Source organism: Pezoporus occidentalis, unplaced genomic scaffold, assembly GCF_034315485.1.
Source record: "Pezoporus occidentalis ecotype Australia unplaced genomic scaffold, CSIRO_AGI_Poc_V1 ctg7, whole genome shotgun sequence".
In the NCBI taxonomy this organism is placed as follows: domain Eukaryota; kingdom Metazoa; phylum Chordata; class Aves; order Psittaciformes; family Psittacidae; genus Pezoporus; species Pezoporus occidentalis.
Window position 1 is genome coordinate 3,890,362 of NW_026916052.1, and position 25,689 is coordinate 3,916,050.

At 45.1% G+C, this 25,689-nt stretch overlaps 2 protein-coding genes across 4 annotated transcripts in view; both read left to right on the forward strand.

Moving 5' to 3' along the window:
• Nucleotides 1–25,689, forward strand: part of DACT2 (dishevelled binding antagonist of beta catenin 2) — a 275,716-nt gene that overhangs the window by 177,135 nt on the left and 72,892 nt on the right. The gene's annotated exons all lie outside the window — the stretch shown is intronic.
• Nucleotides 910–25,689, forward strand: part of FRMD1 (FERM domain containing 1) — a 39,524-nt gene continuing 14,744 nt past the window's right edge. For 2 of the 3 annotated variants that reach the window (XM_062641985.1, XM_062641986.1), the window contains exons 1-4: nucleotides 910–930; nucleotides 10,139–10,302; nucleotides 15,968–16,058; nucleotides 24,928–25,007. In XM_062641985.1, the coding sequence (XP_062497969.1) occupies nucleotides 10,207–10,302; nucleotides 15,968–16,058; nucleotides 24,928–25,007 (267 nt within the window). In that variant the 5' untranslated portion in view covers nucleotides 910–930; nucleotides 10,139–10,206. Of the gene's footprint in view, nucleotides 931–10,056; nucleotides 10,303–15,967; nucleotides 16,059–24,927; nucleotides 25,008–25,689 lie in introns of those variants that run through there. The other variant, XM_062641984.1, reaches the window with a different exon arrangement.

Genomic DNA, 25,689 nt, shown 5'->3' on the forward strand with positions numbered 1-25,689 from the left:
ATCCCAAACGGGGCAAACCCGCGCCAGCCGCCGCAGGCAGCTGCTGGGGTCTCCCCATCGCACACATCACCTTCCCGCCGCCCCCTTTTTCCCCTCAGCAGGGTCACTAAGACCCGAACCCACCACCGACCGCAACGGACCCGCTCCCCTTCCCTCGGCACCGACCGCGGCGCTGATCGTCACCGCGCTGGCCAACCAGAGACCATGTCGCAACCCGCCCCGCCCACCGCTGCGCTGCTCTACCAATCCGCTGAGGCGGCAGCGGGGAGGGGGTGGGAGAACCCGCGCGGGGCTGCCGCGGGTGTCGGAGTGCAGTGGCGGGGCGGGCCCGGGGCTGGGGACGTGTCTCGCCCCGCCTGGCCCCGCCCGGCCCCGCCCCACCACCGGTCCCCCTCAGGGCACCCCGCCCGCGCCAGTGCTTTACTCCGCTCTGCTCTGCTCTGCTGGTGTTGGATGCTGCCCCGGAGAGCGCTGCGGAGACCCGCGGTGAGTGCGTGTCCGCCTGCAGCTCCTCTGGCAGCGGGTGGGGCAGGCGAGGCCCCGGTGAGCTGCCGGGGACAAAGGACGGGGGACGGGTCCCAAGTGCGGAGCGGGAGGGGCACCGGCACCTGTCCTATCTGGCTGTGGGGAGCGGTCCCCTCTGAGGACGGTGCGGCTGCTTTGAACGAGGAGACCTGAGAAGCGCCCGGCTGAGCTCGCCTGCCGGGGTGTGCGAGGGAGCCCTTTGCACCGCGAGGGGAGGGCTCGGTGAGCGGTGTGTGTTCGGTGCTCCCCTCCAGCGTGCAGCCGGCCGCGTACCCGTGCGCTGCACGCTGCAGGAGTACGTTTGCAACTTGGTAGGTAAAGGGAGGTCTGAGTTTCGGCTGGAGCGCCCCACCGGTTTCTCGTGTTGCTGCTATGTTATCAGGGAACTTTGCCGTCAAAGCGGCGGTGAGCGGAGGGCTGAGGCTGTCGATGCCTCCTGCACCTATGTTGGACTCCTGGAGACAGCGAGGGTGGGCAGTACCGGCTGGGAACGGGAGGGAATGGGGCTCTGGAGTCGTGGCAACTCCGCCGTCATCCTCTGCCACCGGTGGGTCTCGCCGGTGTTAGACGAAGAGGTGATACCTGTACATGTTCCTTGAGAGACACCTCCGGCATGTCCCGGGGCAGCTGGTTATGTCCCAAAGGGCTCCCGTGGGATAAAGTCTGGACGCTTCCCAGTAGCCGCATAGTCAGCTGGTACCTGTCGAGCAGGTGCTGATGGAGAGTAACACGGCCATAGTCGGAAGGTTCAGGACAGCTGTGGGCCCGGTGGGGTGCGGGTTGCCTCCCATGCTTTAGCATCTCAGGCAGTGTGAGCAGTGTGGGGCAAGTAGCTGAGCGTCTGGGACTCCTCTAGGGCCTTAGGGCTGAGGGGCTGGAGGCATCCTGTGAGGCTGGTCTGACTGTAAGGACAGACATCCATCTGCCGGCGTGGGACAGGATAGGGAAGGAGTGTCCCAGCAGGAGAAGGGATGGGTGTCAAGAAGGAAAAAGTCTCCATACTTCGTTCTTTCTGCACCTCTTAAGTTTCTTCTTGGTAATGATTTACAGGGAAAGGTTCTGGGTTTCCTGTGGTGGGAAGTCATCCTCCTCTGCATCGAGAGATGTTTCTCCTCCTGCTCGGCAGTGACGGGCTCTCAGGTTAACTCCCCTGTGGCATTTAAAATGCACATCTGTTTTTTTCCACTGCAATGTGCTGTCTGAACCTTGTCCCTTCTCCAGAGAACTGCTGTGATGCACAGGCCATCATAGTAAATACTTCATAGGGCACTTTCCCAGAGAAAATAATGAGGGTGTATTTCTAGCACCTGTGATGTCTAAAAAGGAGGAAAAAAAAACCCAGATATATATGTATTGGTGTCCCATTCATTTGTTCAGCTTTTATATTTTTTAGGATATTTTAGTATATTTTTTAATATTATAAAATAATATTTTATATTATTATTATGATTTTATTTTATTCCTGGAAAAACATGGCATGCAATAGAATGCCTTGGCCTTACGTGGTTGTTTATTCCTCCCTTTTAAATATTGTGCACTTTTAATCAGTGTCCTATTTTCAGTACTGGCGATGCCGAGAGTCTGTGTAGTAGCCAGTGTTTTGGCCTCACATGAGGAATGCCAAATCAGAACAAAATGGAATCCAAAAGGGGGGGAAAAATGGTTTCTTGCAAAGATTACCTTAAGGGGAAAAAAAAAAAAAAGAGTAAGACAAGTATAAGCAAAAATACATCTACAAAATGCTATTGGAGACCCTGAGGTGTAGTGATTTTTATTTTTCAGTGGTTTACCAAAAAAATATTGTCTCTGCTCTTTGGACAGGTTTTTTTTCTCTAAAGATTTTTTTATGTGGAATTTTGTATAGTGCTAAACAGCAGTGTCAAACTTGTCACCTGTTGTTTTTTTTTTTCCCTCTACTAAAAAAATCTTAAATCCCCTGAAATAAATTGTATTTACATGTGTGTTTCTGATTTAAGTCTTTTCTTGATAGAGGAAGTTTTTTGATAACAGGTATGAACTATGTAATTTCATTTTGGAGGGGGGAGTGTTCATAGGTTTTAAAGTGGTTTTTGTTTTGTTTTTGTTAAGAAAAGCGAAACCGATAGGGCTTTAAAGCTATAGCACATTTTTCTGCTCCCAACATTGCAGGTAAAAGTCTTTGAATCCAGTGATTAACTGCATCAGTTAGCTTTTGTAGTAAAGTGGCTGCCCTACTGTTCATCCAATGCAAGACAATGTGAATTGCTTGCATGCTTCTGTGCTCCAGGGTTACACTTCTTTTCTTGCAGAAAGTCCTGTATTACTGCACTGCTGCTTGGTTATCTTGGTGATTTTTATCAATGGTACCTTAATTCATGGTTTGTGGTTAGTAACTGAGCATGGGCAAATGGTGGTTTCAGCCCAAGAGAGGTTCTCTGACAAGGAGGAGCTGCTCCTTGGAGATTTGCAGGAGGAAGTAATTTGCTTCTTGTTAAACCATTCCTTATGCTTGCCCTTTTTTTTGCTTCCCTCTCTTTCATCATTTTGCAGAATTTGGCATCACCTCAGAAAATGCAGCACTCTTGTTTTGGGGTTTTGTATTTTTGTTTTTTTTTTCTGTTCTGTTTCTTTTTTGGGCCATGTTTTCCCATTTCCCTAATGCTGATGCCTGGAAGTACTGCTTGCAGTCTCTGAAGCTGCATCTAATCATAAAGATCTGCTGTTTGTGTTAATTTTGTCAAGGTATCAGCAGACTGGCATTTTCACACTTGTAATAGAGGCAAGCTGTGTTCCAGGCGGAGTTTTTATTCTTTCTGGATGTCTGGCCACTTTACATAGATCAATATTCCTATCTGCTCTGAATATTATCAGGGCTAGCTGGACACTTTAGGAGGAAAAAAGGTAGAAGCAAGCTGATGCGTAAGCTGCCTAATTGGTCTGAATATTTAGATGACGATTCAGATGCGGGAGATCAGCAATGGACTTTCTCCTTCCTCTGGGAAAGTAAGCCAAGTTGGTTTGTTTTTTTTACCTGGTTATTACTGGTAGCAAAGCTATTCCTGCTCAGAAGAGTTCTTTACATGATATATTGGTGAAAGCCTGTCTGTTCTTATTTGTGCTGTAGCTCCAGGTGTTGCTTGTGAGACTATGATGATGCTTTCCTTTTTTCTTAATAAAGACTTCATAGTCTGCTTACTAATAGTTCTGTTACAAGATCTTGGTGAGAATAGAAAATGAAGGAAGAGTTTATTCACACTTTTTTGGGTAGCTCTGCAAGGTATTTCAGAAGGCTTAGTGACCTGTCCCAATTCAGTGCAGCTGTGGAATAACTTCTTCAAAGACAGTAGTGTCACTCACCTGTTGTGCTTAAGGCCAAGAGTACAGTAGATTTGCCTGGGAGAATCAAGGCCAGGTGGAATGGATGGGGCTTTGAGCAGCCTGGTCTAGTGGAAAATGTCCCTGCCCATGGCAGGGGGGTTGGAACTGGATGGTCTTTAAGGTTCCTTCCAACCCAAACCATTCAATGTAATCCTGTTTATAGCCTTAGTAAACTTAACAGGAATGTGTTTCCAGTTGTGTTTCCTGGCTCTCTATATGTATGCCCATGATTAAGCTTTCTGTAGGCATCTTGGAAAAGATGTGTCTATGGGTTTTAGTGGAGGCAAGCTTGTGTTACTGAGTGGCTATTCAAGTAATTCACTTCCCTTAACCTTTGGAAGTTCTCATGCAATGCTGTCTTGTCATCCAGCTTAGAAAACAGAGCTTTGCACTTGTGAGCAGGCTTCCTTTGCAGCTGCTTTATGCAAGGTGTAATGGACACTGAGGCTGCCTCATTCCTTGTCCCATATTTTGCTGGTTCTTTCTTAATGCGTCTGCATTTACTTAGGCGAATCGACACCTTCAGTTGCTACTTACTCATGAACTTTAATATGCTTGGCTTATGAAGTATGAGGAAGCCCTATAAATGATTGGTAATCAATAATAAACAAGTCCATTAATAGATTATGCAGAAGTAAACAAATTCATTGTAATGAGAAACTTCATGTTGGTAGATAGGCATGATAGGGTACATGCTGCTACTTTTACCAATCAGTGAAAAGGCAGGATCAGTTGATCTGTTCCTGTTCCCCTGTTGGCAAGAGAATGTTTGTCCTCCCAGGAAAAGGGCTTGCTAGCAAGGAATTGCATGCTCTAACTGCAGTCTTTACTGTTTGGGTATTGTTTAAAGCATGTATATTGCTAAGTTTTACATATGCTTCTGATAAAATGTGTTTTAAAAGGCTGCATGGTTTTGTGTACAAAAATTCAAAAGCACTTTCCATCACTTAGCAGTGACGGAAAGACGTAGCCCCTGTGAGATCCTGATTCTGTCCCTTTGCCTGGAGCCTTTAATACTCATTATCTGTTTCTCTCAGAAGGCTTTGGATTCAGTTTTGGTTTCAGGGAAAGATTAAGCCCAGATGATTCATGCTGGGCTCCCCTCACAGGGAGTAAACTGCTGAGGAGCTTTGCTCATCCCATGGGAGAGCTGGATGGAAGTGTGGCAGCCACCCAGCATAGTCCTGCCACCACTGCCCTGCTGCTGTGCTTCCATGTGCTGTAGGATGTCATGTCCTTTGGTGCTCTGTGTGCAGCTAAGACTTCTTCCTCTCTTCGAAGACTAGTTAGCAGCAGTAAGGTCTGATGTGTGCCCAGAAGTGAGAGTCACTTTTACATGACTACCAGACAACACAGCCAACCCTGGGTAGAGGAGTTGTCCCCTGTCTTTGAGCTTAAGGGCTGGTGCAGCCTACAGACTAAGTAGCACAGCGGCACAGTCCCAGGTTAGGAATGGATGTCCCTGGGAATTTTGGGAGATCCCTTCTTCCTGAGCACACTGGCCACGTTGTAGGGGTGCAGAGTGGAAGAGTTACAAACTCAAGAGCGTGTTTCGTGTTCTAGTAGTCACTTATGCTGTTTGACATGAGGCAGGAAAACTTCACAGCACAAAGGTGTGGGTGGTGATGCCTCGCTAAGAGCTGTGTCTAATCCTGCAGTGAAGACTGAGAGAGCATTTTCCTCTTTATTGTTAAAGCTCGGTGTCACCAGGGTGTGCTGCTTGTACAAGAAGAAAGGAAAAAGGATGCTGGTTGCTATCTGAGACCAATGCTCAGCGATTTCTCCATATGTCTCAAAAGGTACAGGGTGATGGTTAAGCCTTCTAGGGTTCCACAGTGCTGTAGTATGTGGAAACATCTTGCATGGTACCTTTTGAAAATCCTAAAGGAAATGTGGGAGTCAGGCATACATCCCATTCCTGCGAGAGGACTGCACTCAGATCTAACCAGTGCTGCTTGCAGATGCAGAAGGCCTACTGGAGTTGCACTCCCATACTGTGGACTGAAAGATATTTGTCTTTGCTGCCAGTGTTGTGTCTGTCCTGTAACCAAGCTACATTGGTTTGGGATCCAGTCGTTCAGAGCACGCAAGTAACTGGGAGGTATCTCAGTATTCCTCAATGAATGGCTTTGAATAGGGACTTCCTACTAAGTAGTGCTCAGTGTTTGAAGGCAGGTGTGCAGTCCACCCTAAAAGCAGTGTCTGCACACAAAATTCAGCACATTACCTCCTTATGGCATCCGTGGCCTTGGATGTGTCATGCTAGCCCTGAAATGATGCTGAGGCAGATACATTTGAAAAGTCAATGTGCTTCTGGGAATTTGCTGCAGGGAAGCCTAGTTGTCCTGGCTGTTGGTTGTAGGTGGCACTTTTCATATCATCTTCACCTGTGACACAAAGCTGTTTAGCTTCAGTCTTCTTTTCTGGCCTGACAAGCAGAACTCCCTCCTGATTGATGCATCTTTCTGGAGAAGTTTTCATCATCTCAGGTGATAGTCAAAGGAGGTAGGTGGGGAGTTAATGTTGCTGGGAATGGTTAATGCATGCCATCATTACATCTTTCATTCGCTTGAGCTCTTTATTACTGTTCTGCAGGTGCCATACATTATGCCTCTGAAGAGACGAAATACCAGGAAGGTGAGGGGAGTTCTCAGTTTTAAGGCTGTGTTTCATCATGACTATGAGGCAGCCTGAGTGTGGGTTGTTGCCAAAGACAGATTTGTTTCCAGGCAGTTGTGTGTCTGTCTTGCTGCAGGACTGCCTTGATTAAAGCTGATTAAGCTGATTGTGAAACTGCAGTCTAAGAGTCTGGTTGTCTTAGAAGCCGAAGACATCTCTGGATAATGTCTGGGAAATGTTCAGAAGAGTCTTAATGTTTCTGGACAGTTTTTCATGGGACTTCATAGGGTCACTCTGTTAGGGTTTAATTGGGAAGGATGCTCAATGCTCACTTTCTGTCAGCTGTAGCAAAACCAGCTTTCCCAAGTTGTTTTTACTGTAATAAACCTTACAAAGCATGTTTCCAGGTGTTCCCGAGAAGCATGGAATTACCTGTGCTTTTCTCTCAATAGAAGATGACTTCATTCTGATTTTCTGCTATGAGTTGGTAGGTGACTGCTTTGTCCCCTTAAGATGTAGTTGTGATAGTACCTAGAGGCTGAAATCAGGATCGGGACCCAGTTCACTGTGGTCCCATGAACTGTTGTGTAAAATACAGCAGTGCTTATAAGGCTGTGTGAGCCCATGTGCTGTTTGGATGGGATCTGCTTCCAGACAGGCTGTGGCTGCACTGGGTCCCCAAATTCAGTGGTGGCAGGTCATCCTTGTGCCATTGTGTATATGGGCTGTGTGAGGTGGTTTAGTCAGCTGTTCCATTGAAATCCAAAGCAGTCTCCTTACTCATCCTCCTTGTCTCTATCACTCTTATCCCTCTTGCTGTGGCAAACCTCAGCCATTCCTCCTTGGACCCAGGAAGTGCTGAGGTTCTGGACCAGTGCTGGAAGGCAGCTCAAAGGGCTGTAGAGAGAAGAGGGAATGACTGGGGGGCTTAATGAGTTTTTGCAGCCATGTAAGAACTGTTTAATTGGAAGAGTCTTGAAATTAATGACAGGTTTTCCAAAGCTCCGCTGTATGTGTGTTCAGGTAAGGTAAACAGTGTTAAATAAGCTGTGACACCTCTCTTGGCACTAATAAGCTTCCTGATGGGTACCAGAAGAATACAAATAAATAGTGCCTTTGACTGTTTCATTGATAGACTTCTGGGCCTTTGACCAAGCAATTACATCTTGAAATGCACTTCTACAGGAGCTAAAACATGCTGTGATATTATTTCTAAATAAATGAAATAATAATTAAAAAGCAACCAAAACCAACCAAACAAAAAAAACATAAACAAACCCAAACACCTTGTAGGGTGTCTCAGAGGCCAGTGATTGACTTCAGCTTTTATTAATTCATCTGCAGTGCATTTGCTGAAGCTTTCAGGGTTTAATTGAGGTTAAGAGGTTGGAATCTGTGGTAAACAAAAGAATGGCATATGGGCAGTCTGAAATTGTGTATGTTTAAGTAAGAGCATTCCTTCTGGCCACTTGTTTTCATTGGGCAGCTACTCCTGGCACGCAACTTTTTTCTTTTTAAAGGTGTAAACATGTAATGCTAGCAAGTTAATGGTTCACTATGGTTTATCACATCCTAACATACCTCTGGAGAAGGCTGAGCTGGGCTTGTGTTTGACCTCCTCCTTCAGATTAAGGATGTTGCCTCTTTAACCTCTTGCCTGCTGTGGCTGGGTCCACAAGATCATTGGTTTAAAAACATAGGGAGGACAACACTTTCTCCCCTTCCTTTCTCATTTCCTTGCTCCCAGGGTCCACACTTTTTCTCATAAAAATCCAAACAGACAAAGCAGGTGTGAGACCAGAGAAAAAGCTTTCCAGAAGCTTTGTTTTATAGAGGCTATGGGGAAGTGGGATTCTTCTTCTCCGGTCGTGCACACAGTTTTCTGTGGCTGTGTTTTTAATGGTCACTTCTTCCTTCTATTTTCAGTTCTGTTAGAAGCCAAATTAATATCTTTGCAGGTCATGATCTCCTTGTGTGAGTGGGAATATGTACAGGCCAGTGCAACAGTTTGACAAGCCTCCTTGCACTGGAAAGCTTGAGCTCGTACTCTGAGGCCTTTATGCTGTTGATAAAGTTTATAGTGCATATGACATCAGCTGGCAATAATGATGGTGATCTGTTGCCCCTGAGTCATTCAGTAGACATCTGTAATTTATATACAACTGTTAGTAGTGTGTAGCCTGGAGCTCAAGAGGGCTCATCGGTATAATTATATCAATAAGAAAGGATAAATCAGAGTTTTTCTCTTAATTAATAGAACCTCTTATCTTTCTCAGGGAATCAAATGTTTTTCCAGCTTGCTAATAATTTAGAGTAATATCCTTTTTAAAACTCCTCATTCCTGTTTAAATTGTTTTTGAAAAAAAGTAATAATAGCAGCCTTTATTAACCTCTTCATTACTATAGTAAATGCAATTTTTATGCACTTGCCTCATAAGAGGTGCTCTAAATAAAGAAATTGTATCAAAATGCTTTATTAAGAAGCATTATATATTCCAGCTCAGGGAAGGAGGTGCACAGAACAGCTTTTGTACTTGCAAAAGGACACTTATAGATCTCTTTCTTGCATTTGATGAAGAAAAAAAATAAAATGCTTGAGTGCAGAACTGAAGGGAGAGGGGTAAATCCAATTTTGGGGGCTTTGCAGGCAGGCATCAGCCAGCAGCACCTGGTGTTGCTGGTGGAAGGGAGTCATGCCAGGGTGACTTTGAGGCAGCCAGGGTTTGATTTGCATTACATCTTGCACAGGGTTGATGTGGACCCCATAACTGGTTGGTATCTTGCTGGTTCAGGTGTCTGCTGGTGTTCATCCCTGATTTGCCCTCAATGAGCAATGGATTCCTCAGGGCCTGGAGGAGCCTTCCTTGCTCTGGAGAGCATCAGAGCAGAGAGGGCTGTAAAATGTCACAAGTTGCTGTGGGAACTGTGTGTAGCCTAGCTATAACATGAAGATGATGTTGTCTACTGTGCTTCTGGGTGCGAGCAGAGTTTCTGTCTCTTATTTCTGTTGTTATCATAACTTAAGCTCCTAAGAGGCCTGTGTAGCTTGGGATCAATCTTAGGAAGGATGCTGGCAGTGCTCACCTCACAAAAAGTATGATACAGCAACTCAGCCTTGTGAGTTGATGCTTTTCTACCTTGAGGTATAGAGGATTTGTGGGAGTGGTTTCCTAAGGACTAGGGGTGAGGTCAGGGAGAAAGCAGCTCAGATGAAGTCTTGTGCGCTGACACATGCCTGCTGGGTGGCTCATTGACATATCTGCTTTGGGTGAGAGTGAGGTACTTGGTTGAAAGACAGGCACTCCTCCCTCTCTTGTGGGCATTTCTGGGGAGCAGTCCATGGTGTCATCTCCCTTATCACTTAATGTGCCTCAAAACCTTGAGTCTGGTTATTTCAGGGAGACCTCATCACTTTATGGCACTCTTTTAGGACTCACAAGCTATTTAAAGGTTGTTTTTTTCCCAGTTTGTGCTGTGATGCTGGTGAAAACATTGACAATGGCACTGTAAAATGTGCGTGGCTTGTTTATTGTTCTATTTTAAACAGCAAGGAGGATAACCTCCCATCAAATGCACTCCATGGGCTGCTCCCAGCGCTGGCTGGAGCATGGCACTGATGCTCTCACCTTCTCTACAGGTGCGTGGGATGAACTGAGCCTGACGCCTGCCCAGAGAGGAGACCCTGTCCCCACAGAGCTGCCCACCATGAGCAGGGTGCTGCTGGCAGGCAGGATGCAGCCAGAGAGCCGCAGCGTCTGTGTGTTCCTGCCCACCCGCGAGCAGCTCAGCCTCGTCGTTGGGGTGAGTGGTTGGAGGGAGGATGGGAGGTCTCTGCTTTAGGGCTGTGGTTCAGTTTTGTTAGCCCCCATTGTTCACCCAAGAGCCTGGTGTGGGTCTGCTGACCAAAAGGCTATTAGCCAGCTTAGGGTAATTGGTGCTCCATTTTCTATTGGGCAGCTTCAACTCATTTGCAGAGTTCCTTAAAGCTCTCTGTGGTGGTTTTGGACAGAGGGTCCCCCCTGCTCTTTTTTATTTTCTCAGAGTCTTTTTGTCACTGCTAATAATCTAGCAGTTTTTAAGGGCTGAGCCTGAAATGCCTTGATGACTTGGCAGCTGTGACCAACACATGACTATTTGCTCTGACTTTTAGCTATTTCTGGTTTTGATAGTCTGCAGATCCCTTCAGAGTCTTAAGGGAAACAGCCACTGCAGGTAGGGTTTTCTCCATTCTTTGAGTACGTGTACACACAAAAACTAGAGGTAAGTCACTTCATTCCTTTGATCACCACTTCAAATGCCCAAGAGTGTGTGCATGAGTGACAGCAGAGCCAGGTCAGCTGGCAGCCCAGAGTGGCACAGTGTCCACCAGGGCATGGTGCCTCTTTGTGCAATGCCGGCTGCTCCTTGAACTTGTGAGAAACTGAGCTGACAGAGGCACTTCACATTCAGAAGACAAGCCAGCCTGAAAGATAAGCACTCTTCTGTGTGTACATGCACTCATGTGTAGGCTGGGAAGGTTTTGCTCTGTTTTGCGTGGGTTTTCCCCCCCTCTGGGATGGGGAGGGGGAGAAGACAGTTGAGGTGAACTGTTATTTCAAGCACTTGATTTGAGCTGGTGGCTTTTGAAAATATGCATGGTAATCTTCAAAATCCATGTAGGAATTTTCCTACCTGCTGTGCCTGTGTGGCATCATTAACTGAAACAGCCACCAGGGCTGGATGGAATAGGGCTTTAACAACAAAATCTGGGGCACTCTGCTTCTAGGTTGCCCGTTCAAACCCAGCCCAGCTACTGCCCCAGAGGGGTTTTGCAGTCTGCTGGCTTTTGTGCAAGCCTCAGAATGACAATTTAATTAAGTTCTTGGTGGCAGGTGCACAGGCCTGGGAATGGTCTGTTGCAGCTGACCCTAAATCTCACCTTCTTATAGCTTTTATCAGGGAGAATGAAGATCTGAGATAGTGGAGGCCACTGCTGTGGGGAAAGTGCAGGCTGGTGTGTAGCAGGGCAGTGTACCAACAGGGCTGGTGCTGTCACTGCTCCTTCCTGGGCACATGGCTGTTCCTCCACTGCTGGGTCACACTCCACCATATTAAGTTCAGGCAGTTTTTAGACTCTACAGTAAATCCTGGATACCTGCAGTTTATCCTAAAATCATAGAATCATTTAGGTTGGAAAAGACCCTTTAGATTGAATCCAGCCATAAACCGAACACTTCCAAGTCCACCACTAAACTATGTCCCTAAGTGCCACATCTATACATCTTTTAAATACCTCTGGGGTATTTAATAAGCATAAGAAATGGACCTTTGTATTGAGTGCTGGCAGAGACAGAAGGAAGGTGCCATGTCGTGCCTGCTGCCCCTCTAAAGAGTTGGGGTGCCTTGAGCGTTGCTGCCTTGTCCCGCAGGGGTGTCCCTGTCACAGCACCTCCCAGCAGCCTTCTTTTTTGTGGTTCTGAGCAAACCTGATTTTGAGTTGAAGATGTCCCTGCTCATCACGGGCGGGTTGAACTGTATGACCTTTAAATGTGCCTTCCAACCCAAACTAGTCTATGATTCTAAAGACGTTGCCCTTCCTTGCTTCTGCTGCTGCTTGCTTTGGTGGCTGGAAAACTGGAGAAAACATATATGTGGAGATGCTTTTGTGTGAAACGGAATAGCTGCCTGGGCCAAAACATGAGACCTTAATGTGCAGTTGTGTCCTAATTGCATAGAGGGTGAAACATGACCTGTTAAAACTGGGCAAGTCACCAAAACTAGCTTTTCATTTGGCTTCTGTCTTTACCACAACACCCCTTCAAAACAGCAACAAAAAATAAGGTTTCACGCCTGGAGATCTGTATATATTTTTAAAAGGAACATCAAGGCAATTTTCTAATGATGTTGAACTCAAATTCAATTAGTACAACCGCAGATGATACTTTGTGCATTTATTAGAATGATAATGCCACTACTTATGATTTTCAAAGCCTTTTAACCTCTTCAGTGTGGAATGCAAATACTAAACAAGCTTGCAGCTCAGTGAGGTAGGTAGGAATGGTTATCCTTGCAGCAGAATAAACTATAGATCCTTCCCATGATAAGCACAGTGTTTATGCAGGTAATTCCTTTCTCCTCCCTCCCATATAAATTCCACCCTTCCAGATAAGAGTTTACCTATATGTTTTATGTGGTCACAGGTAGATTGAATCCCGCTCTTTAAAATGGATTTATGTCCTTAACAGACAGTGCTGTTGAAGAGGGAACAGCAGGAGGCATTTTAAAGTTTCTTCCCTCATAATTGGGTATCTCTTTATTAACTTTGGTGTCCACCTTTCTGCATGTATAGGTGAATTTGAGGGGATGGTGAGGAGGAAGGTTATCTTTCCAGGATGCAGCTGTGAGCATGAGAAGCAAAGCAGTGAGGAGAACTAGTGGGAGCTGCAGCTCCACCAGCTGCCCTGAGGACAGTGAGGCAAAGGGGAAGAGTGGACCTCTGAGCACGGAGCAAAGCCATCTGCCTTGCTCCAGGCAGCCCGAGCTGGGAGGTGGAGTATGAGCACCAGAGAGCTTAAGTGGGCTTGAGTGAGAATGGGGTAACTAAAAATTGTATTGCTTGCACCAGAGATGTTGGAGTGGTATCCAATTTGCTCAGTTTTGTTTGTCTGCCAGCATTGTGGCTTATCTTCCTGGTGGTGTTGAACCTGTTGATCAACTAGGTTTCTAAAACTTTTCTGGGCTGGTAGCAGCTGAATAAAGGAAAGACCCCTATGCTAGGGAAGGTCTGGCTGCCAAGGAGGGTAGCAGGGCAGGCAGCCACCCTACCTGTGTTTAGGTCTCAGAAGAAGCCACAGCAGATATTGCTCCTTGCCTAGAATCTGGAGAAAGCGTGGGAACATGAGCAGGAATTTCTGCCGTGAGGAAGTCCTATGAGCAGATTCTGTGTGTTGGTGAATGGCAAGCGTAGGTCTCGAGTCTTTCAGTTGTTCTGTGAGCAGGAGAGCTGATGTTTTAAAGCATATGGATTGAGTTAAAATAGAGATGGGTAACCAGTACATGTGAATATTTGCATACAGAATGACCCTGGAGTAGCAGTACCTTCTGTAAGCTTGCACTTGACTTCGCTTTGGACTAAATTCCACATGTAAAGAAGCCCTGAGTCTGATGTGGGGCAAAGCTGAGGATCAGTGGAAGGAATGATTCATGGCGTGTCTGGGATGGAGCTTGGCACAGGAATCATATGCAAAGGGAGGAAAGGCCAAAGAGAAGTGCACGGATTAAAAATGAAAAGGGAAATGTTGGTTGTTTTGAGCATAGGGGAAGGCAGGAAGAGGGAATAGCCATTGCAAGTGTCGCTGGTATTGCATAGCCTTGAAGGCTGGAAGTAAAACTTGATACAAAAGGGAAGTGCCAAAAGGAGAATGGACAAAATGGTAGTTCACATACCTGCTGTGCAAGAAATATGATTAAGTCAGTACTTTAGAGTGTCACAAAACACTGAAGTGCTCAGCTCCCTGGAACTAAGTGTCTTAAAGCAGGTTTTTCTTCCCTTAGGTGTGAAAGCGTGCCACTTACAAAATTCATTTGATTTCAGCTTTTCCATAAAGTCCTGTGCTGCTAGTGACTCATGTCACCATTCTGGCTAGGGGCAGGTCACCTCTTCCTTAGTCCTTCCCAGGTAGGAGAACAGGCTTAGAGCTTCCTTCAGGAAGGAGGTCAATCTGTGCCTAACTTTCCCTTCCACCTGTGTATTCCTGGCAGCTGAGTAAATACCGCATTTATTTGAGAGACTGTAAGGGTGCAGTCTCACATGGAGACCCATATTAAGACCTGGCTGTGGTTTTGGGTTTTACCAGAACTGTGCATCACCTCCTTTCTTCCCAAAGCACATACATGCACATGCGTGTATGTATGGGTGTAGCACAGGTTTCAAAGCTCCCAATAAAACAGTAGTGAGTGTTTGGCTAGCGATGCTTGGCAAGTAGAAGAAAACAAGTAATTAAATGACCTCCTGTTCCCATTGTCCATGTCTAGTGACATGGTATAGCCTGGGGCAGGGAGGGGAGCGCAGCCAGTTTCTGGGGAGTGTGGCACTAAAAGGGTTTGAAGAATTGCAGTGGCAGTTAGTTGTTGGTGGTGATTAGTTTGTAGGAGAGTTCAGCAGTTGGCTTCTGCCCAGTTATCTTTGCTGCTGTGAAGGTAGTGCTGCACTGTGTCCCCTCGGGAAGGCTGCTTCTGCTGCTGCTAATTGTATCATCCAGCAGCAATGCAGTGAAATTCAGAGCTTCTGGCCCATTTCATGTCTGCAGCTGGCTGCACCCCGTGCAGAGCTGAGTTTATCTGTGTCAGCGTTGTACTGTTTTCCCCATCTGCTCTTGCCCCAGTGCCTCTGAGGGTTTTTGATTGTGCCTGTGGTTATCTGTCTGTGCTTCTGGGGTGGTGCAATGGGGCAGAAGGAAATGAGGCTGTAGGTGGGGAGCATTTAGTGGAGGAATCTTGTGATCATAGTACACATCCAGGCCTGCATATGCAGGTAGTCAGCATCACATTCTTACTGGGGGAGCCTGTACTCTGAGCCACCTTGCTAGTGGTGCATTCAGTATCTGTGCCACAGTGTTACGGTGCTCTCTTGCCCTTGTACCATGCTTGCAAATTCCCCCCAGTCTCTGGTCTCATGCAGGAGGGTATGCTGGCAGCTCTGCTTTTCCCAGTGCTTCCTCAGAGCATGCACAGTGTTATGGGAAGCAAGGGTACTGGAAGATCTCTGTGTCTCATGGAAATAGGAAAGAGCTTATTGGCCATTGGTGGCAGCTTCAGAAGATGAAGATGTTAGTTGCTCTGTGACCAGGAGTCAGCAGGGGACAGAACAAGCTCTTCTGTGGCAGTACCGAGCAACCTCATCTCTAACCCACGATCTATTTCTGCTCTCAAACCATGCAGTTATGAGTTTAGTTTTGTACTTTTGTTTTTAGTTCTCCTGAATAAAAACCTTTTGGTTTTGTTGTTTGCTCTTAACCTCTCTTTCTTAAAAGAAAATTTCTTCAAGAAATTCGTATTTTCATTTTTGTAATTACAAGCACGTTTTTGTAAGAGCACCTATAAATAGTCTGGTCAGTACTGAACAAAACCAGGGCTCCAGCAGCGCTCCAGATTCTTACACAGAGATGCCAATAGGTAGGAAACCTTTTAAATTCATCTTGCTAAACTGAGCAATGCTGCACTGTGAAGGAAGGAGAATGACGCATTAATTACTATTCTGTGATAACAGCAGTAATACTGAAAACAAACCCTGCTCTGTTTTGGGGTTTTGTTTTGTTTTTTTTTTTTTTTTGGTTGTTTTGGGAGAATTTGGGGGTTTGTTTGGCTGTTTCAGGGTTGGGTTTTTTTTTTGCTATGGTACCTCAAAATATACTGGCCAATGTGAAGTAGAATTGCTCCATCCAGGTGTGTGAGCCCTCTGTAATGTTGGATTGGTTGTTTCTTTCAGGTCAAAGCCACTGGACAGGAGCTCTTTCAGCAAGTTTGTGATTTAGTGAAGATTAAAGAGCCTCACTTCTTTGGCCTCAGCATTGTTAAAAGTAAGCAAACTCAATACGCGGAGCAAATGACTTGGCAAACGTCCACAGACCCGCTTGTGTATTTACAGTGTGTGCATATATACACAGCAGCCGTGCCTGCAGGGAACTTGATTGTAGTAAGGTCACAAAGTATGTAGATTATGCATGGGCTTCTCAAGCTCTTTTGATCTTTGGTATGTGGGCAGACAAATTGGGAGAAGGGGGGGGGCTTTTGTTCTCCACCTTTGTTCTCACATTCCACCTCTTCGTGGGGTTTTCTTTCTCTCCTGTAGCCAAGTTGCTAGCCAACATGTTTGTCACTGAATTCAGAACTGTCCATATTTGAACAAGAGGTGAATTTTAAAAGGACCTTGGGGCTGAAAGTGTTACTTCTGAAGTCACAGGAAAAGAATGTGGCAGCAGGGGGAGGAAACCCAAATGGTTTGGGGGGACTGAATGCATGTGTTGGGGACACTGGGTTTTGAAATGTTGCATGGGAAATACAAAACTTCTTAGTCCGTGGGTTGAAGTCCAGTCTTGGTCCTACAGCTCAGTATTGACCAGGTAACAGTGTAAGGTGATGCCTTAAATGAGCAAACTGATACGAGATATTGCATTTCTAGGATGGTGTGTGCATTGGCACCCCCTCTGTCCCCAACTCTTAGTAATAAGAAACGGATCTGTTGTCCTCCTTATCCTGCCTCCCCCCATTTCCAAAAGCACAGAAAGGACTCCCCTCCAAGTTTTCTCAAGTGTGTTATTTACTACTGCAACTCTAGATATTGTTACACTGAAATGAGAGTAGTCTTTTATGCGTCCTTCCAAATAAGGTTTCTTTTGCCTTCTAATGATTACATGGGATAAAATAGTTCCCTTTAAGTTTGCTTGTCTTATTTCCTTTTATGCTCTTATTCTCTGAGAACTTTTGCACTTTTTTTGAGCATAGTCCTCAAACTAAGACAGGCATAAGCTCTTTATCTCCATAAGGTGTGTAGAGTCTCCAAGAAATTCCATCAGTGTAACTACAACAGTAGCTAAGAACTATATGTGCTTAAACCAGCAAAGGTTTGGGTGTTTTTTTTTTAAGGTGAGGAAGACCTGAATGCTCTTAACTCTTTTCATGAACCAGCTGTGTGCCTGTGAGCCACCCCTCCTCGCTGCCTTTTTTAACACCAGTTTTCACCTATTACACTTGCAGAACATCTTCAGTGAAACTGGAGCACCTGACCTCCCATGTAAGACAGGGCAATTTCATTACCATTTTCTTTGAATTAAGTGCTCTTCTCCTGTTCTCCTCATGTTTCTTTCACTCCCCCCCACCTTACCATCTTCCTTTTTTCATATTTTCTGTACCCTGTTTTTAACTTCTCCCACCTTTTGCATGCGGCAGTTGAACATGTCAAACACAGGGACTCGGGCCCCAGAATACCCTATTGTGGCAAATGCCTTTCAGCCTGTTGGAAATGCAGTATAATTACTCAACCCAAAGAGCACAATAAAGCTGTGCTGACTAGACCTTAAAGAATATTACCCATGGCTTTAAACATAAACAATCTTCTTGCTTCACAAAAGTGTTCTTCCTTTTTAGAGCAGCTAATTCTCTGCACAGCTCTCAGAAAAACATCAAGGAAAAGAGTTGCAGGAGCCCAGCAGACTGAATTAACCTTTTTGGTTTGTTCTCTTCTTTACGGCTCTTCATTTATCCTTGCTGTAGCTCAGTTTGTAAAGCTGCTTAATTGAAAGCTCCTCATGCTCGCCCTGGCTCCTCCTGACAGCCATCTCCGTCCACCACCCAGGCAAGTGTCAGTATTTTGTACAGAGGAGCAGATTTATTGTTGTTTGTGCCTCTGTTTAAGAAACTGTTGGGGTTGGCCAACAGGAAAGCATCAGCAGTGAGTTTCTCAGCCTGAAAGATTTTAGCCCAAAGGAAGGCTGCATCCCACTCTTGAGTGAGGGAGCCAACGTGGTCTGTTTGTTATTGCTTCCTATGGTCCTTACTGTAAAAATTCAGTAAGCTGCTGACCGGAGTCTTGTGGAGTAGTTTTAAGTGTCATCTTTATTTTGTTCTTAAAATAGTTTCATCTTTACTACTGTAGAGAAGGAAATAATTTGTTTTCTGTTCCCCAACTTGAATTCCACCCCCACCCCCGTTTTGGCCAGCAGGCTGGTGATCACCCTTGCTGCCAGTGGTAAGCGGTTTTCCTTCTGTTGCAAATGTAACACTCTCCATCTCTGGCATTGGGAAGTAGCCTTTCAGGGCCTGCTTCTCAGGGTTTTTTGGTTTCATGGCAAGCTGTCATGTCAAGAAAGGGAAGCAATCCAGTCAGGCTGTGGGGGAGGCCTGGGTAAGTTTTGCATTGCCCAGGGTTGTCATGTGGGTACTTAAATCAACTGCCTTGGCCAGGCAGCAAGGCGGTGTGTCTCCTGCAGAGGCTGTGAAGGGAAGGCATGGGGCAGGTTAGAGCTCCAAAAACTGGAGAGAAAGCACCTGTGTTTTGGACCAAAGTATTCCTCTTCTGCATCTGCTTTCACCTCTGTGCTGCAGCTCTAAGATGTCATTTTCAAAGATACAACTGTCCTGTTTTAATAAGGGTAGATTTCCCAGTTTCTTAACATGCATTTGGTTTTGGCAGTCTGATGCTGCCACATGCAAAACAAGGTATTTTAATCCACCTATATCCATTACCTTGCTGCTAATTTGTCAGCAAAACCCTGACTGTCAGCAGTGGCAAGAGAATGAAAATTAAAGGATTTCTACAGAACTGTAACCAATCACGCTGGGTGGATTATCTGGATTAGGAGCCCATTTGACCTGCAGACACTGTACAGATACACTAATGCTCAGTTGGTTTCATAGTAAGCATGGGGGGGGGAAGGTTGGGGTCCTTAATCATAAACATAAGTTTAACCCCTAAGTGTTGCAAAAATGAAAACGGCACCATGCAAACTGGGAACCATGAATGCTGTGAGATATAAGCTGTATGTTATGGAGCCTGTCTTCCGGCATTTATTGTCCAAATTTGTTGCCTTCACTTCTGATTGTTACAGATGCTGAGGGCAAGGTTCAGGATTTAAGTTATCAGTAATGGTGGCAGGACAGAGTTCTTCACCTTTTCTGCTCTTGAGCAGACCACTCCAACTGACTGTATTTGGGAGGAAGAAAGCTTGCATCTGTAAGAAGCCGATCACTTTGAAAATTGAGGTCAGGGGTATATATTAATAGGAGGTCTCACCACCACAAAGCCTGGGACATGCTGCTCCTCTAGTTTTGACACAGATCATCAAGCAGGCTGTACCTTGTGTGCTGCTGCTTGCAGTGCATCCTTTCCTGTAGTTTGCTTAGTGAAAGACCCTGCAAACCTGCCAGCTTCAAGCTGGCTCCATAAGCTTCAGCAGATGGGTCTTATGTTGCAGCTCTTCTTGCAGGGTCAATCTTATCTAGTAGCTTACAGGAGGTTTCCCCCTTGTTATCAGAAAGCATATGCAGTGACACAATTCAGTCTTCTAAAACAAAACTGATTGTCAGCAGACGAAGAACAGCCAGGCCTCCTTTGTTGTTATAACCCAGATCCCTCCGATCTTGAATCTTGGGCTTCTCCTTTCTAGGAGCAAACCTTGCTTGACCCAAGCAGATGGAAGCCTTTGACTGAGAGGGAGCAAGCAAGCCTGCAGCTCCTACACCCTGCCGCTGTCTCTGTGTCTTACCAGTTTGTTAGGCTGGCTTTCTGACAAAACCAGATCCCTTCAGCTCCCCTGCCTCAAGGATCATCCTCTAGTTATTACAGCTATGCTGTTCACCTTGCCAGACCTATGCCTCCCAGCATGTTCTTAGCAAGGAACTTGGTGTTTAACTGGGCCATTCAACTTCCAGTTAACTCCCTGCATCTGTGTATCCTCCAGTACTGAAGTTCATGGATGGAATACGCTAATATGTTATCTTTATATTATTATTACAACAAAAGTTCTCTTAAGAGACAACAGAATTTCTCCAAAATACGCTTTGACTTCTACACCCTAGTCCTTTTCCCTCTATCCCTTCTTCTGCCTCTTCTCCCTTAAATCCGCTTGGATAGTTACATCTGTCTTATGAATTTCTTCTGCAATGTAAGATACACCTCTATTATAATGACTTTGATAGTTCAAATGAGTTAAATGTGATGCAAGAAAAACGTGCAGAAATGTGCCACCTAGAGGGAACTGCAGAGATTCAGGTGTTCAAAAAGTATATAATACTCCTTGGATGGGTTTTTTGCCTGACCAAGTGCTCTCCTGCCTGAGAATTGCAAGGAGTTTGTTTGCTCCTGGATGAGCAGTGCTGGAAATGGTTCTGCAGCTCTGCTTGTGCAGAAGAATCTCTCGTGACAGTGCCAAAAGTCTGAAGATCTGTGCCTGGGCATGCCTTGTTGCTAACTGTAAGATGCCAACATAAAATTCCTGCAGTACCTATCCATCATCAGGAATGATTGAACCTTTATCTTGGTCTTCAGACCTCAACAGTTACTAACAGCCACACAGCCTTGGGCTTCTTGATATTGCCTCCTTTCATTCTTTCCTCCATATACATTCTGCCCATCCCAGGTAAATCAATCTCGGTCAGGGCCTCCCTTGCTTTACTCCCAGTCTCTGTTGTGTTTCTTTCTTTCTTCACTTGGTGTACATGTACTTTCCAGCTGAAACTAAACGCACAAGCCTGCTTGATGGCCTGAACCAAGTTCTTCTAGATCACTTAGTAAACTAATCAGCCAGGTACTGAAAAATGGACAAGGTTTCTCTCTGTTGGCTTGAAAGGTAACACCAGGAGCATCAAGAGATTATGTACAGGTGGTAATGTTCCCAGGCCACCAGAACTTGGAAACCTGGGGAACTCCACATGCCTGTGTGTAGTCAGCTCTTCTTCAATACAAACAAAAAAATCTATGCTGGTATGCGGGGAAGCTAAACAGGTTATGTGAGGTCCACAGCGTGTGTTGTGAGGAGAAGTTAAGCACTATAGCCAAGTGTTGGGGGTTTTCCCCTTTAAGGCAGAAAATGCTCACTGTGTTTGGCTTTACACTAATTCATATTTTATTTGAATCCTAATTTTCTGGACTGTCTAAATAGTTACACTACAATATACTTCACTCAACCAAAGGAGTTAAAGGGATGTTCTTGGCTGCCAGTGGGGCCTGAGCTCTGCCTCTTGGTAGGACAGGACTTAGCCCTCTGGAATTTCTCAGTGCTCCTAGCCCAAAATGGGCACAGGAGGAGAATAAGTTATTGGCATTCACCATTACTTACTTTCTCTGCAGGGAAACTTACCTTTTATAAAAAAATTTAATGGGGAGGTACTGGTTAATGCATAACATTGGCTTTTAGAGTTAACAATGATTCAGAATTTATTTGACCCTGTATTACAGCCATAATTTTCTATTCCCATTTTCCCTGCAGTGTAAATAATTCCTATTGTAAATCCACATCACTCCCTGAAACTGTGTCACTTTTTTCTGACTGGAGACCTGGCCCATTATTTTTCCACAACAATGCTTGTCCTATATTTGCTTAAATATGTAAATGTACTGAGCTAGCTTTGCAGAGCTGGAGCACTTGAATGTTTGCATTTCTGGTGAGTGCTTCATTTGAAGTGAGATTTTTACAGCATAAACCTCGTATTTCATTTGAGGGCTCTTAAAAGTAAATTATGTTACTGGAAACTGGCTGGGTATCCAAATGCAGTGCAACGCATGGGTGTGTTGTGCCAGGTCTGGTATTGTACACACATACATGAGGGAACCTTTTAAGAGAAGCTGATATGTTATTTTTAAGCTCACTGACAGTGCTGAGACGAGATTCATGAATGCAGTGTCAGTAGCTGCAGGTGGACGTGTGCATATTTGCATGCAACTTGTACGCCAGCTTCTTACTACCTTTCAGTTGTCCTTCAGCTGAGGCCTGTGAAGCAATGACAGTTTGTACCTGCTGAGTATCCAGCACTGTTTTGATCCACAGATCAGACATGTTCTTCCCTGGGCCGGCACCCATCTGTGCGTTTCTATGCAGTCCTTTACAGCACTGCTCTGGAGTGCTGCAGTTTGGTGCCCTCATCTCTGTTAGAGATGCTGTTTTCAAGCCACAGACAGTTTTGGCATCTGGCAAAAGATAGCAAAATTTCACTGCTAATCCAGTTTAAGGGGAGAAAATTAAAACCACAACCCACATAAGGCTGGGGAGGGAAATACCTCTTTGTTTTTGTAGATAGAGTCTTACGCTGCAGGTTGACATTCCAGCAATATTAACTTCATTAAGGCAGGAATGCAGTGCTGCATTCTTGCATGGGAGGGAGGAAGGGTGAGGAGGATGCTGGGCTGGGAAGGAGCAAGACCCCCAGGGAGAGCTGATACATCAGGTTGTCCTCCTCCTTCATCTTGGCTTATTCTTGGGGTTTGTGTGCACCTCTCAGTAGGCATGATAGTGACCTGGAGACCTCAGGCTTGGCATGTGGGCCGTGCTAGGGGCCACATGTAACCTAATCAACATGACAGAGGTAAATAGGGACTGTGGGTAACAAATGGCTTTATTATGGTGTAACTACTCTGTCATCCTTTTCCCCTTTCTGTCCCAGTATCCTTGTATGATGGGACGGCTCAGGGTATATCACTGCACTTTCTGTTGCCATCTTTCCCTTGTGGCTTGATTCATTGTGTATATATGTATCCATCATTTCCTGAGCACGAAGGGAAAACTGACCCCTCGGCTTGTACAACCATGTAGGTACCCTACCCTCTTTACAAGGTGGCAGCTAAATACTGGTGCTGGCAGAACCAGTACAGGCTTCACTCAACACTTCTGTGCCAGGAGCAGCCTCAGTCCCACTGCAGGAGTCTATCATGCAGAAGTACCCTTGACCTGGGACTGCCAAAGCCCAGGCAGGGATTGGGTGCTGTGCTTGTGTTATCCCACTCCTCTTGCTTGCTGTACAGTCACTTCCTAAATGAGATTTTACTTAATTTTTAAGAAAAAGCTTTACAGTGAGATGCTTATCAGCTTGACAGCTGACAAGGGGCAGAGACAAGTCCAAGAGATACACCAAACCCATCTCTGTCATTGACTGGGGCTTCTATCAACCTTCTTAAGGCAGCGTTATCTGATCCAAATGGATTTAGAGAATCAAGGGCTGGTGCCAGCACAGGCCCCCAGCTGCCCAGTTGTACAGGCATAAGTGAAAAGGCAGGTACAAGATGTAGTTTCTGTGGTGCTAAAACCTTCCTCTCCTTGTCAAAATAGCAAAGCAATTTCTGTATCACCTTGTGTGCTGTGGCACTTAGATTCCCACCACTAAAATTTTCATGATTTCTGTACAGTTTCAACACTCCTGCTAAGTACTGTTGTATGTATATGTATGTAACATATCAAGCAATGTGGTAAACAAGTGTAATTGTATTAAAACTACAGCTGCAATCAGTACAATGCAAGGAAGACCATAGAGGCAGAAAAGGGACTTTTGGGGGATTGTCCTCTTTGTTTTTGTCCAGTGTTACTGGTATGTTATGTAAGGCTTCCTGTTAGTGTGGCATATGGACCCATGTGGTTTCTTTGACTTGAGATGGGAATTGAAGGAGGAGGCAATAGGGGGTTGTTTTGCTTTCTTGTTTTTTAAAAGCTTGCAAAATAAGTATCTGCCCCTGTAAGGAACTAGAATGCTCTGGGAGGATGGCTGTGAGGTAGCTCAGAGCTCCCTTGAATACCTGCTGTAACTGGAACTGTGGCCTCTACCAGATCTTCCATCTGCTGTACAGACAGAAGTGCAGGCTCTCGTCTGGGCTGGTCATCAGGGGTGGAACGTTGTGAAGGGATTTTGTGAAGGGTTCTTTTTTTTCCTCCTTTGGTTTTCCTGTTTTGGGATTTTTTTTTTTTTTCCCTCCTTTTTCCTGCTCTTTTCATGTCTAAGGAACAAGTTCTTCAACTTGGTACTTATGTCACCTGTCAAAGCACTTTATTGGGCGAGACCAAAGAGTAGAGGGACTGGTCAAGTGAATGCTCAGGTGGCATTGCTGCTGAAGCCTGAAACACCCATCAGGTTTTACTATTATTATTATTTATTTATTATTAAAAATTATTATTAAAGAGACTTGTGCAGACTGGAAACAATTGTTTACTGTCTGAGTTATTTTGGATTTGATAATTGGTAAGCAGTGAAACAAAGAATTGCCTTTGAAAGCAGCACAAAGCTCTTTGAAGGCGATGTGCTGTTCAGGCTGTCTCTTGTTCACCCTCACCTGGGTGGAGAGCAAGTCCTGGTCTTGTGAGAGGCCAGGTTTCCCTTCCTTTTATTCATCTCTTTCTTCTACGAAAGAAGTGAGCAGGAGATACCACACCTTCTGAGGTGGACATTTGGGTTTGGTTGTTGTCCTCCTCACCATTTTGGAGGACCCAGTTCATATATAGAGGATGAAACCTGTCAAATACCTGACTCTCCACTTGCTTGTGCCATGTTGGGCTGTGGCAATATGATGTGATGGCAGAATGTAAGTTTGGGTAGGGATTATTTGTTAAATAATTATAATAAAAAGCTGAATCTGCTAAACTGTGACAGTACAATTAGCTTGGTAAGGTGATGTTTCCCCTCTGTAAGTGGCTTCTTCCTTATGAAGCAGGAATTCTGCATTTCTGGTGAGGGTGTTTGGGAAACCTTGGCTCTCTCGAATTGAGGCATAGCTGACCTTCCTTCCATACTGTCTCAGAAGCATACATACCAAAGAGACTTGGTGCCCTCCCTTTTCCCTGCCTTGTCTATTCCCTGGTCAGCTTTGTTTCAGTCCATTGCTTGGAAACAACTTATATAGTCATCTAAGTACTTAATGAATAAGAATTAGAAATTCTTTAACACTGAATTCCTTTTCCTCTTGTCTTTCAGATAATGAATATGTTTTTATAGACCTGGAGCAGAAGCTTAGCAAATACTTCTCAAAAGAATGGAAGAAAGAGACAACAAAAGTAAGACAAATGTTTGGTTTTGGAGGCTACTGCTTTTGTATTGGACTAGACAGTGAAACTAAAGCTCTTAAGCTAAGATCCATAAAGCATTTCTTGAAGATGGTCTGCAGAATACTGTTTGGTAGCAAAGTGCAATGTTTTATGCATGGCGGTACAACTAAAAGATCTAAACCAGCCCCTTACTCAACTGTACCTGAGCAATAGTAGCTGCATGGTTGCTGTTTAGTTGCTACAAGAGTAGAGAAGGTCACTTGGTCAGTGTTCCATTTGAACTTATCCAAGCCCACAAAGAGTCTGGAGATCTCATTGTGCTTAAGCAGAAGAGCTTAAATGACATTTTGTGACTTGAACCTGGTATGAGGAAGAGGCTGGAGCTGTGACTCCTCCAGAGTATGTGCAGAAGGACAGTGCAGTGAGAAGAAGAATATTTTGCTTGAGAAGAGTTTTAATTCTTTAAGGCTAGCCAGGCCTGTCAAGGGAGAGGAAAGCTATGTGAAATAAAGACAAGCCTACGTAATTGTGTAGTGCTGGTCGTTCAGACATGATAGTGCCTGTTTGCATGTGTCATTATTAGAGGAGCCACAGTCTAGAACACAGTGTAGTGTGCAATTACATTCAAATATCTTAATTAGCTCATCATGACTTTTTCCACCTTCCTTAAGGGTTTTTGCTTGCTGTTTCT